At 40.9% G+C, this 14,321-nt stretch overlaps 1 protein-coding gene across 1 annotated transcript; it reads left to right on the top strand.

Moving 5' to 3' along the window:
• The first annotated feature begins 801 nt into the window (after positions 1-801).
• LOC106580586 (polyadenylate-binding protein-interacting protein 1) lies at positions 802-14,123 on the top strand. The gene is made up of 11 exons (XM_014161803.2): positions 802-1,175; positions 8,403-8,551; positions 8,885-9,082; positions 9,216-9,328; positions 9,445-9,556; positions 9,874-9,999; positions 10,226-10,332; positions 10,543-10,657; positions 10,875-10,929; positions 11,012-11,093; positions 12,236-14,123. Exons 1-11 carry the CDS (start codon positions 986-988, stop codon positions 12,321-12,323), a joined length of 1,335 nt encoding a protein of 444 aa, XP_014017278.1. The 5' UTR covers positions 802-985; the 3' UTR covers positions 12,324-14,123.
• The last annotated feature ends 198 nt before the right edge of the window (positions 14,124-14,321 follow it).

Genomic DNA, 14,321 nt, shown 5'->3' with positions numbered 1-14,321 from the left:
TGCCCAGTCCAAAATGAACCCCTATCGGAGCTACTAGTGTGTGCGGCTTTTCCTTTAAACTAATTGAGCTGAACACACACAGTGCTGCTGTTGGCTATACCAACTCTAGCTAGTCTATTACTCCTTCATGGATTCCTAAAGGTATTGTCATCTTTCATCTTGTACGCATTCCCAGGACTTGACTTGTGAATGTTTGAACTCCCTCCAAGACACCCATTTTGCAATAACAGAAAACAGGGGCCATAATCTTTTATCAAAGTGGGTCTCCACATTTCTGCAAGGGGTATGATCTTTGACATACTGTGATCCAGCTTTGGGAAACAAGTGGAAAATGACTGGAGGCTAAACAATTAATGAATGCTTCTTCTGAGTTCTGGTGTAACACACATGGCTATAGTGGGCAGCTACTGAGAGAGCAGGGGGAGAGCGGCACATGTGAGGGTTGGTGTGATCCACAGGATTCTGATTCTGCTCTCGGATGCATCTGTAGTTTTACTGTAGAATGGGAGGTATGTGTTTATTACTCAATCTCCCCACTCGCTTTCATTGCTGAAGAAACTGCATCACATCTAACATGATACAGTATGTGTATTAGCTAGATAAACATACTTTCTTGCTTCAGATCAATGTAGGCTTCCTGGGAGTTTTTTCCAGGCTACTCAGTCCGCTCAATGAGGTATAGGCTCAGCACTGTTGTTGCTCTACCGCTCCCCTCCCATAGAGGGCGACAACACGTTCACACGGTTATAGATCATCTCAGCCCATGTCGGATTTGTTGAAGGAAGTGGCCCTTACAGAAATATGTTGTAATATCCGTTCGAGAACATAAAGTAGCTAGCTTGCTAGTAAATATGAAAATGAGGTAGGGTGAGTGAGGCCAAACTAAATAATTCCGTAACAAGTTATTGGAATTGCCAAACCGCCTCAGTTTTTTGTTGTTGTTGCGCCTCACCGAAAAGGTCATAACACAAAAAAAGCAACAGAGATGACTGAGAATTTCGACCGAGCTCCAGGCGCAGGTAGAGCCCGTATAAAGCCAAGAAGCCCCGGCCTTGCAGATGTAGGAGACGGGGACGCCACATCTGTTTTCAACCAGCGTGAGCCTCTTCGGCAACCTCGGACGTCTCCACCTTTGACTGAGAACAACCCAAACAATAGTGACGCTATCGGCGGAGGTAAGATTTTCTGTCAGATCAACTATGCATTTACCCATTTGCTTTAGCTAGCTATGTGTGTTAACAAGTTAGCTAGGTAACTAGCCCGAACAACTAATGGTACTAGGCTAACATTCTAGCTCCCGAGCTAGAGCGACCGAGGTAAAGACAGTTTCAGGTTTGATATTCGACGGATATTCCCTTGTAGTTTTACTTACGTCCACCAACAGCAGTTAGGGACCGTCAACATGGCGATAAATCACATTTTTCAAATTTCAATAGCTCTTTAACTATTACTCCTAACACTTTCAAACCTGGTTCTAGCTAACCCGATGGCATAGACACGTTGCATACACTTTCTTTTTGTTGATTTACATCTCGCACTATTTTAAATTATTTACATTTATTAATTTCAATAGCTCATTGGTCATATGACCTAGTGACTTCAAACAATGTTCAGAATGTCCACTGACTACCCTTCTATATTGCACACCCTTTAGTTAGTCCATTTTCATCTTACATGATTTTACATGAATTTTTCTACATTTAGAATTGCAATAGCTCCTTGGACATGTGACCTACTGACTTCAAACATGGTGCAGAATTTACACTGACTACCCTTCTATATTGCACACTCTTGTTTGTACTGTAAAATCACAGTGTAATGTACATTTTTCATAGTTTTACATTTCAATAGCTCCTTGGTCATGTCAATTACACCCCTAAAAAGTGTGCAGTGGATATACACCCATATTGCATGACCTCTAGTCATGCATCTTCTATATTGTTGTACATTAATATTAGTATGACAATTAGGGGGTTCAGTCCAGTGTTGTGTACCCTTTTCTTTAATATTTATCTATAATAATTGGTCGTTTTAAGTACTTATTTTCCCTGTGTTTTTTTTCTTCCCCCCACAGTATTTAACAGTGGTACACAATAGGAGAGAGACAGATAATATCTCCTTTCGTTGTTAATATTAACCATAAAGGAAAAGGGCAAAGTATGAGAGTCATGCTATTAATTGTCCAAAGCAGGGATGGAGAGTGAGCTAGTGAGGAAGGCTGCAGTGGGTTTGCTGGTCAATACATATACTGAACATGTAACCACAGTAATGGTGGCCAGTAAATCAATGAATAAAAATGGATTATTGACAAATTAAACAGAAACTGTAGACCTTTAATCTTTTCCAACATGTCAACAGATACTTAACTTAAAATAAGTACAAAACATTTCAGTTGTAACTTTCTCTTTATCCCTGGTTGATGTACATTTCAGAGCCTCTTCAGTGTGGATGGGGTATAGCATACATTTTCAACAACAAAGACAGCACTTCCAGTTTGTGTTCTTTACTCTGTTGAACTCTTTTGTCTTCATTCCTAGGCACAGCACATGGAACCACCGTTGGCATGCAAAACATTCAATCAAAACAAAACAAAGCATAAGACATTATAAATAATATCAATGACGAATTAGCCATCCATTGTGTTATATCATTAATTGTCTTACATGCTGTCACTGTTGTCAAAAGATTATAAACATGTTAAATAAAGTTACTAACCCAGTCAGTCTTTGGGCCACATCCAGGTTCTTTATCAGTGGCACACATGAAGCAGTTGTTGGCTTTGTTGAACTCTGAAAGCATAGGCATGAACTGAACAACTACATAAAAATAAAGAATTTACTTTGAATTAAATGTCATTACATACCAGACATTTTTAGTATATCCTCAGTCATTTCTTTTCGCAGTTGCTCCATGTGTTTTTGAAGGTTCCATATCAATTTGAGAGGGGATGTTGGGGAAGTTCTGTGCAACTTCCTTGGCCATCTTCACCAAAAAATAAAATGGAGTTTTTGACCTAATTGTCACATAACAGCATAACATTCATTGTTGAAAATTTAACTATCAAACCTGCATTACAAAGACCCCACAGCTGAAGGTGTCCTGCTGCATAGTGTGAGTTATTTCCCCTCCTTTCCACTTTATGTCCACCTAGTCGTCTTTTCCATGGCAGGATCTTCTCATTTTGAAGTATTCTCTTTTTTATGTAAAAATAATGGAATTATGATTAGTTATAGGCAAATGAGTACACAAGCCAAATTTGAATGCTGTTTTCCTTATCACTATAATCTAGTAGTAATAGAGGTAATTTAATTTATGCCGCATTCTACACACAGCCTAAATTATAGGCACTGAACCATTTACAGGACAATAATAAAAGTAGCATATAGGATCCAACCCTATCACAGAGTGAACAAATGTAGAGTGTTTGTAGACTTTAAGAAAAAAATATTAAGTGACAGTTTCATCAGTATGTGCTTAAAGAAAGTCATATCAAAGATCACAGATGAGTGCCCACCAAATCTATGACAACAGAGAATGAATTGTAAGCACCAAAGTGTGTTTGTCAAAATATTATCTGAAAATGTCAGTTGTTGAACATAAATTACTATTGCAAATAGAAGTATTATGATATATGCATTTGAGGAATATTCCATGTACCAACACTACATGTAGTACGGACATAAGACATTCCCACACAGTATTTTTTTTATTTCACCTTTATTCAACCAGGCAAGCCAGTTGAACAAATTCTCATTTACAACTGCGACCTGGCTAAGATAAAACAAATTAGTGTGACACAAACAACTACAGAGTTACACATGGGATAAATAAATGTACAGTCAATAACACTATAGAAAAGTCTGTATACAGTGTGTGCAAATAAACACTGGAGTGATAGATGTGCAGAAGATGAATGTGCAAGTAGAGATACTGGGGTGCGAAGGAGAAAAAAAAATAACAATATGGGGATGAGGTAGTTGGCTGGGGTATTTACAGATGGGCTATGTACAGGTGCAATGATATGTAAGCTGCTCTGATGGCTAATGCTTAAAGATGGTGAGGGAGATATGAGTTTCCAGCTTCAGTGATTTTTGCAGTTCGTTCCAGTCATTGGCAGCAGAGAACTGGAAGGAAAGGTGGCCAGAGGAGGAATTGGCTTTGGGGGTGACCAGTGAAATATACCTGCTGGAGCATGTGCTACGGGTCGGTGCTGCTATGGTGACCAGTGAGCTGAGATAAGGCGGGGCTTTACCTAGCAAGGGCCAGCCAATGAGAGCATACAGGTCGCAGTGGTGGGTAGTATATGGGGCTTTGGTGACGAGACGGATGGCACTGTGATAGACTGCATCCAATTTGCTGAGTAGAGTGTTGGAGGCTATTTGGTAAATGACATCGCCGAAGTCAAGGATCGGTAGGATAGTCAGTTTTACGAGGGTATTTTTGGCAGCATGAGTGAAGGATGCTTTGTTGCGAAATAGGAAGCTGATTCTAGATTTAATGTTGGATTGGAGATGCTTAATATGAGTCTGGAAGGAGAGTTTACAGTCTAACCAGACACCTAGAATATGTGGACAACTACAAATACCTAAGTCAGAACCGTCCAGAGTAGTGATGCTAGGCGGGCAGGCAGGTGCGGGCAGCGATTGGTTGAAGAGCATGCATTTAGTTTTACTTGCATTTAAGAGCAGTTGGAGGCCACAAAAGGAGAGTTGTATGGCATTGAAGCTCGTCTGGAGGTTAACACAGTGTCAAAAGAAGGGCCAGAAGTATACAGAATGGCGTTGTCTGCGTAGAGAATCACCAGCCGCAAGAGCTGATGTATACAGAGAAAAGAGTCAGCCTGATAATTGAACCCTGTGGCACCCCCATAGAGACTGCCAGAGGTCCGGGACAACAGGCCCTCTGATTTGACACACTGAACTCTGAGAAGTAGTTGGTGAACCAGGCGAGGCAGTCATTCGAGAAACCAAGGCTGTTGAGTCTGCCGATAAGAATGTGGTGATTGACAGAGTCGAAAGCCTTGGCCAGGTCGATGAAGACGGCTGCACAGTAATGTCTCTTATCAATGGCGGTTATGATATCGTTTAGGACCTTGAGCGTGGCTGAGGTGCACCTATGACCAGCTCGGAAACCAATATGCGTTGCGGAGAAGGTACGGTGGGATTCGAAATGGTCAGTTATCTGTTTGTTAACTTGGCTTTGGAAGACCTTTTAGAAAGGCAGGGTAGGATAGATATAGGTCTGTAGCGGTTTGGGTCTAGAGTGTCTCCCCTTTTGAAGAGGGGGATGACCGCGTTAGCTTTCCAATCTTTGGGGATCTCTTGAACAGGCTAGTAATAGGGGATGCAATAATTGCGGCGGGTTATTTTAGAAAGAGAGGGTCCAGATTGACTAGCCCAGCTGATTTGTAGGGTCCAGATTTTGCAGCTCTTTCAGAACATCAGCTGTCTGGATTTGGGTGAAGGAGAAATTGGGGAGGCTTGGGTAAGTTGCTGTGGGGGTGCAGAGCTGTTGACTGGGGTAGGGGTAGCCAGGTGGAAAGCATGGCCAGTCGTAGAAAAGTGCTTATTGAAATTCTCGATATTTGTAGATTTATCGGTGGTGACAGTGTCCTAGCCTCAGTGCGGTGGGCAGCTGGAAGGAGGTGCTCTTATTCTCCATGGACTTTACAGTGTCCCAGAACTTTTGAGTTTGTGCTACAGGATGCAAATTTCTGTTTGAAAAAGCTAGCCTTTGCCTTCCTAACTGCCTGTGTATATTGGTTCTTAACTTCCCTGAAAAGTTGCATATCGCGGAGTTATTTGATGCTAATGCAGGATGTTTTTTTGCTGGTCGAGGTCAGTCAGGTCTGGAGTGAACCAAGGGCTATATCTGTTCCTGGTTCTACATGTTTTGAATGGGGCATGCTTACTTAATTTCTCTAGGGTAGGGGGCAGTATTTTGACGTCCGGATGAAACGCGTGCCCGTCGTAAACTGCCTACTACTCAGGCTCAGAAGGTAGGATATGCATATTATTAGTAGATTTGGATAGAAAACACTCTGAGGTTTCTAAAACTGTTTGAATGATGTCTGTGAGTATGACAGAACTCATATGGCAGGCAACAACCTGAGAAGAATCCAACCAGGAAGTGTGGAAATCTGAGGTTTGTAGTTTTTCAAGTGATTGCCTATACAGTGTACAGTGACTTAGGGTTCATTTTGCACTTCCTAAGGCTTCCGCTAGATGTCAAGTCTTTAGAACCTTGTTTCATGCTTCTACTGTTACTGGGGAGAGAATAAGAGGTGACTCAACAAGATGACTGCCTGAGACCAATGAGTTGTTTACTGCGCTGTCACGCAGGCGCACCGTTCCTTCTTTTTCCTCTGTAATGAATAAGCTATTGTCCGGTTGGAATATTATTGAATATTTATGTTAAAAAGACCCTAAGGATTGATTGTAAACATCGTTTGACATGTTTCTACGAACGGTAATGGAACTTTTTGACTTTTCGTCTCAGGTTTTGCGCTCGCGCATTATGCCTTTGGAATAGTGATCTGAACGCGCGAACAAAACGGAGGTATTTGGACATAAATATGGAGTTTATCGAACAAAACAAACATTTCTTCTGGGAGTCCTGGGAGTGCATTCCGATGAAGATCAGCAAAGGTAAGTGAAGATTTATAATACTATTTCTGAGTTTTGTTGACTCCAGAACTTGGCGGGTAACTGTATAGCTTGCTTTGATGGCTGAGCTCTGTACTCAGAATATTGTACTCAGAATATTGTACTCAGAATATTGAACAATCTGCTTTCGCCGTAAAGCTATTTTGAAATCTGACACAGCGGTTGCATTAACTTCAATGGGCTACGTGGGACGCTAGCGTCCCACCTGCGGGACACACTATTCAACAGCCAGTGAAATATAGCATGGCGCGAAATACAAAACAGCAAAAATCTCATAATTTCATTTTCTCAAACAATCAACTATTTTACACCATTTTAAAGATAATAAGATAAAGATGTAGGAATTAATTTTACCAGTTAGAAATAGTAGGCCATGCATCAAATAAGTATTTTCATCAGAAAAACTAACCCTTAAATGCACTATTGCATTTTGTAAGTTGTCTGCAGGTGGCTTGTTGTGAATGCACTCAAATATCAAGTCATTATCAGGTTATGTAAACTGCGTTCTAATACTCAACGTAGAAGGATTTGTCTTAATGTACAGTATATGAAAGTTATGCTATGAAAAATGATTCTTTCAAGCTCACTGTGACTGACAAATCCCTGCCTATTACTGTGATTAAAAAGAGCATATGAAACATTGTTTTGCATGAGGCCTACCTGTGCGCCTTCCTTTAAGCACCTCTGTTTGAACACCTCTCCTGTCCTTGATCCATACCACATACAGCCATTTGCAGATCTTTTCGGTGTCCATGTGAAAGATAGTTATTGCGAAGCTGTTAACTTCAATTTTTTTTTTTTTTAACAACCATGTAAAATGAATGCCTACAAAGCTTACAGATTTAAGTCTAATAGCATGAGATGAAAGTAGACAAAACATCAGTGTGCGATATGAAGGTATAGTCAGTGGACATTCTGAACCTTGTTTGAAGTCATTCGGTCATATGACCAAGGAGCTATTGAAATTTTACATTTTGAAAAATTCATGAAAAACGTGTGAGATGAAAATGGACAAACTAAAGGGTGTGCAATGTGTAGGCCCACTCAGTGGACATTCTGAACCTTGTTTGAAGTCAGTAGGTCAAATGACCAAGGAGCTATTGAAATTTGAATGTAAAAAAAGTTTGTACTTTGTTTACATTAACTCGCTTTCTCACTCTAATTAACATGCGGAAATGTGAGCAGCATTTTGTATTCCTAGTTGTATTAGTTAGGGAGCTAACTAATTCAAGTAGGAATACAAAATGCTGCTCACATTTCCGCATGTTAATTAGCTTTGGAAAGCGAGTTAATATCCAAATCATGAAAATAAGACCTGTGCAATGTTGTGCACAAGTTTTCCAACATCATGACACTTATTTGGAGTCTGTGGCTCAAGTGGTTTGAAAGCTATTGATGTTTGAAAATGCGAATATCCGTTGAATATCCAACTTGAAACTGTCTTTACCTCGGTGCTAGATCGCCCAAACTATCGTTGTTTAAAACGCCCCTAGAACATTTGAGCCCTCGGACGAATTACCTAAATAGCTATCTAGTTGCACCTGTCACTAAATGTAAAAGTCAGTGACTTAGCTGCTAAATGAAGTGCAAGGACGGCGGCCAAATCACGTCACATGACGAGCTAGGTCACTGCCACCCAGTGTCCCTGTTACAGGGCAAGCACATTACTTAATGTGCCACCCAGATCTCTATTGCTAGTTACATGTTTTTAAAATAAATCTTAATTTGCTTCCTCAGAAAGCAGAAGACCAAGCAAACCACACCAATTCATTCACAACCACAGCACTCCTGCCTCCAAAGTGAAAAGTGTGGACTCTCTGGTGAATAGCTCCATTCTGTCAGCCAATGCACCGGAGTTCTACCCTGCTAGCTTCTCCCCCTATGAGGTATGAAAGCAGTGGTCCTGCAGGCTTTTGTTCCAGTCCAGTACTACTAACACACCTGGTTCAACTAGGGTAATCACTAAGCCCCTTATTAAATGAAATCTAGTGTGGTTGTGCTGGGTTAGAACAAAAAGTCTGCACACCCGGTAATAATGGATATGGATAATGGGTTGCCTAGTGTCTTGGCGACTGCACTTTACATTATAAGGACCAAACTAATCAATCACCTCATCCACAACTAATGAGTAGCTCTCAGCTGGAGGTACTGACTGTAGCTACTAGCTAGTTTCTATGTTTTTCACCTATCTTCTATTACAAGTGTTCTCCATTTTATAGGAATCCGTTTCGGAGGATGGCAGTGATGGCTATTATACTGAGATGACATTGGCTGAATTGGTTGAGGAGTTTCTCAGCTACCTAAACTCCTCGCCGGGGTCCTTTGAGACGGACATTGAACACATGGTAAACATGCTGAACAGCTGGGTCACTACTGAGGAGACGCTGCAAGAACTGGTGGAACTCATCTACACACAAGTATGTGTATCAACACACACACACGGTTCGGTCATCTACGTGCTTTTTCATTTTATAGCGATTCTATACTGTAGTTTACTGTATTTTGTTTTAGTGTCGTTTAAAAAAAAAAAGTGTATGTTTATTTTTGCAGTCTACTGCTATCCCCAATTTCTCGTACACTGGGGCAAGGCTCTGTAACTTCCTGTCTCATAACCTCGTACTCAGCCCAGCAAGTGGAAACTTTCGTCAGCTTTTACTAAAACGGTGAGCTTTGTTAGTATAATTTCATCACCAGCTTAATCCTGATGCTTCACCACAAGAAACACTTGTAGCCATTTATACAGAAACCCTCTCTCTTGCTCTGTATCTGGGTGCTGTAGGTGTCGGACAGAGTATGAACAGAGAGACGTAGCGGTGCGGGGAGACCTGGAGACACAGAAGAAGTTCCATGCCTATGTGCTCTTTCTGGGGGAGCTTTATCTCAGACTGGAGGTGAGCAGGAGCACCTTTGTCCTGTCCCAGGCTTTTGGGGGTATTTATGCGTTGAATTGAGCTGAATTTAATTTGGTAAAAACATGTACAGCAAGATGTACATTGTATTCCAGAACAAAAGCACTTAAAATTATTCATTAAAACACTTATTTCCAAAGTGACACTCGATTTTAAAAACGATTTCCATTTCAGCCCCTCACAACTTTGACACTTGCCTCCCATAACCCAACCTCCTTCCATAACCCCTCCCCTCGATCCATTTTGAGTTGATAATAAACCCTAGAGAATGACAGAACCTGGCCTCTTGGTTGTCTCAGGTGAAGAGTGCAAAGGGGCCTCCATCCCGAGCTGAGATCCTGCTAATCGCCCTGAGGGAGCTGATGAATGCCCTCTTCTCTAACCCAGTGGATGGAAACCTCATCTGTGCTGTCAAACTGCTCAAGGTTATTTCGCAACTTTTCTGATCTCTAAATTCAAGCTGACTCAATGTTCCACGTCATCTGTGGTACAGTTATTTACTGTGTTTCAAGAGAAATCTGCAGGCCATCATCCCGAGTGAATGGAAAAGATTGTATTACAATGTAATAATGTTTATCGTCAAGTTTGTTATAATGCGCAAGACAAATTCCCCTATGTTACATTGAAGTTTATCTGTGATGTTTTCTGTAGTTGACAGGCTCGGTTCTGGAGGATGTGTGGAAAGAGAAAGGGAAGTCTGAAATGGACCAGCTAGTCCAGAGGATTGAGAACATCGTACTGGACGCCCAGTGCAGCAGGTGTGCGTGTGAGATGAATAAAGAGACTTGTTTAGTAGAAACACTCTGTCAAAACTACCTCTGCCACATTTAGAATTAAAATGAATGCTTCTTAGATTGGATAAAAGCTGGTTGAATGAATGAATGACTGTCTGTTGTGTGAAGGAGATGTTATTGATGCTGACTGAGTGATTGGTCCAATGAATAAAGGACTGCCTGTGTGTCCATCAGAGATGTGAAGCAGATGTTATTGCGGCTGGTGGAGCTGAGGTCTAGTAACTGGGGCAGAGTCCATGCTGCTGCTGCTTCCGACGCTACACCTGACAATGACCCCAACTACTTTATGGTGAGGAGTTGGGGCTAGAAAACAACACTACTCCCTCCATCTAATCTTCTAAACTTCTAAAGTTTCAAGCCAGCTCCCAGCTTTAAACCCGTGATCCAAAAGGAATTGGCACCGATCCACCTTTTTGAGAAACAGGTTTAGATGTTCAAATTTTAATTTCATGCCCACTAACCTTTTCACCGCTGTTCTTTGTGTCTATGTGCGTTTCTCCTCTCAGAATGAGCCTACGTTCTACACTGCAGACGGCACTCCCTTCACAGCAGCTGACCCTGGTGAGTATATCGACATTATTCATCAAGGTAAAACCCTGCAAAAGCTTTGCATTGTCCCTAAATGCATGTTTTTGTGTTACAGAATATTCCGAAAAATACCAGGATATCCTGGATCGGGAAGACGATTGTTTCCCAGAGGACTGTGAAGAGAATGGAAATGAATCGTGAGTATAGCTAAATGACAAATATACCTATGTTAATTGTCTATACAGTGATTAGTTGTGGTCATGATCTTTGCTCTTTCAGTTGCCTTGGTTGGTTTCTCGTGTGAGTCATTATGGTACTGAATCCGTAAAATATATGTATCTGTGGATCTAGAATATTCCTCTCTAGTTCTAGAATGCTATTTTGTAGTTCTAGAATATTTGTTGTTGTTGTGGGAGCCAGTCAAACACACCAAATAGGTCAGACAATCCAGTGCCATAGTTACTAATACACTGTAGGATTGATTGTGTGACCTTTTACCCTCGGCCATATCATGTGTCCATATGCCAAGGTCACATGACCTGAGAGCAGCGTGAGGTCGTTCACTTGTGGGTCAGTGTGATTGTCTTGCCCACAATGCAACAGGGGAAGCCAGAGCCTCTGATTCAGACTAGTCAGCAGATGGACCAGAAAGGGGGCTTAGCCGACCCCTGTCTACCCCTCACTCAAATCAAATGTTATTTGTCACATGCACTGAATACAACAGGTGTAGTAGACCTTACCGTGAAATGCTTACTTACAAGCCCTTAACCAACAATGCAGTTGAAGAAATAGAGTTAAGAAAATATTTACTAAATAAACTAAAGTAAAAAGTAACACAATAACAATAACGAGGCTATATACAGGGATACCGGTACTGAGTCAATGTGCGGGGGTACAGGTTAGTCCAGGTCATTTGTACATGTAGGTAGGTGTAAAGTGACAATGCATAGATAATTAACAGTGAGTGGCAGCAGTGTAGAAAGAAAGGGGGGGTCAATGTAAATAGTCCGGGTGGCCATTTTGATTAATTGTTCAGCAGTCTTATTGGTCAGGCGTCTTATGGCTTGGGGGTAGTAGCTGTTAAGGAGACTTTTGGACCTAGACTTGGCACTCTGGTACCGCTTGCTGTGCGGTAGCAGAGAGAACAGTCTATGACTTGGGTTACTCGAGTCTTTGACAATTATTTTGGACTTTCCACTGTTTGTTTGTCTTTTCCTTTGAAGGACTGTGACTTTGATCTTTAGTTGTACACTGAAACAAACCTGTATATAACCTTCATGAATTTGCCTGCACTTTGTTCAGTTCATTCTTAATGAATATACATTGTTTTGTGTTCCAGGTCGTTCAATGACGAGGATGAGATGGACCCTGAAATCGAGGAAGCTTTTGAGAAGTTCTGCCTGGAGTCCGAGAGGAGACGACGATGAGAGCGCTGCGACAGGCTGAACTGGCACATACCTTTCGTGTTCGACATGCTGGAATGTTTGCGACTGGAAAAAATCTAAGAACTAGCGATGTTTTTTTTTTTTATTTTTTTTAACAATACAGTTTGCTATTCCTGGCAGTTCACTTACAGATTTTCTTCTGGCTGGGATTTGTGTTGGTTGGAAGATGGGGGACAATCAACTGCATCAATAATCCGCTGAGTTATACCGACTGTTCTGAGTTTGGATTTTTTGGGGGGTGGGCGGAGTTCCTTCTCTGCTTTTGATTCTTTCAGAAACACTTATTTCCCTTGGTCTTCGTCTTAACGCCACAGGGAAAATGTGTGCTGTGGATTTGAAACACAGCCACCCTAAAAACCCAACACTAGATATAGAAAGAAAATATTTTTTTCTGCCTGTCCACACTCAGTGACCCATATCATATTTGTGCATTCACATTGATGTAGCCTCTGAAGTAGCACACAGATGCAATGCTCATTTCCTGTTACATTTTTGGGTGGTTGTCCTGATAACTGCAGGCAATTGGCAAAAAAACGCACTTCAGAGCCAAAAAATCTGATCTGAGCATCCAGATTGAGGTCACATAGATTATCCAGATGGTATCAGGATTGAGGTCCACATATGGATGTGGTATTAATCTGAAGTCGAAAGATCAGATTCCATGGGGTTTTGTGCTGTTTACACATTAGGGAAAATAGCAGATGGGTATCAGATGTGCAAGTAATTGACAATCTGAATGGGCTGCCTATGTAAACTTATCTCAACAGCAGAGTAGCAAACTAACTGTATAATCAACGACAGAACATAGGGTTCAGCTCCAGGAATACTGCAAGGGCTTATTCAGTTGGAGGTGACACTCAGACTTGCAGATACAAATGTGATGTATAGAACGGACACTGCACTGCATCGGATGTTGCTACAGGGTACAACAGGGTAAATAAATACAGTATTCAAGAGAATTGTATGTTCTCTATAGTACATCTCAGCTTTCAGTGTTCTGAATGTTGCACTATTGAACTCCAGGGCCATTTTGTTAATTATACATCTGTGAGGAGTTGGCCATTTATTTCAGTTTGATGGTCAACCACCCATTATCAGTCTATGCATTTTAAGGTGGTGGATTTGTGAAACTAACAAAGGAGCTTAAAGTACTGAATACTGGCAAGTGGCAGCAAACTGGCCATTAAAGAGAACTCAAGTTATTTCAACTTTAGGGGTGTTTTTGCTCTTCCTTTTACAGGTTCAAAGTAGCGTTTTTTAGAATGTGAAGTTATTTCACAGAATTGTTTAGTACAGTTCTGTCTCTTGCTGGGAAGTGGGAACGGGGTCATTTTGAATCCAATTTGTTTGTTGAACAAGAATTTAACACCTTTGCAGTCGGCAGTTTGAAACTGATTAAGAGACCACTGCAACAGAAATCTCTCAGGATGGATTCCACAATATATTCTTAGTAGTTCATCATCAATTGATGAACCCCATACAAAGGAATGTTTGTTTTATAGTTTGTAAATAATATTCACAGTATTGTTTGTCTGCAATAAATTCTTTATAATATGTATATTTCACACACTAGTCTAGCTAGACATCCATCATATTGGCGACAGATGTTCATGCGAATATTCTAAAATCCGCATTAAAATAATATGCACATTTTCCCACTAGTGGTGTTTGTAGCAAACAGACTTGTTGCTGATAAGTCAGTGCGTGATGACATAGTGTACACAAAATGTTCTTTTTTGCTGAAATTTTCAAGTACCAAATAAAATCTTACTATGGATAAGAGCAAGAATATTTGTATTTGTCAAACAACATTCATGTCACCAGAATAAGACCCTCAATATTTATTGGAAAGGAGCATCAAGATCACTTACAGATGGACTTTTATTATGTGCATAACTTACAGATGGACTTTTATTTTGTCTTGCAGTGTGTGGATTCTTTCAATATACGTGTTACCTGAAAAGCTCAGTAGGTGGCGCT

Source organism: Salmo salar, chromosome ssa20, assembly GCF_905237065.1.
Source record: "Salmo salar chromosome ssa20, Ssal_v3.1, whole genome shotgun sequence".
Classification (NCBI taxonomy): Eukaryota; Metazoa; Chordata; class Actinopteri; order Salmoniformes; family Salmonidae; genus Salmo; species Salmo salar.
The sequence above is the reverse complement of the archived record's forward strand: the minus strand, read 5'-3'. Positions and strand labels throughout refer to the sequence as shown.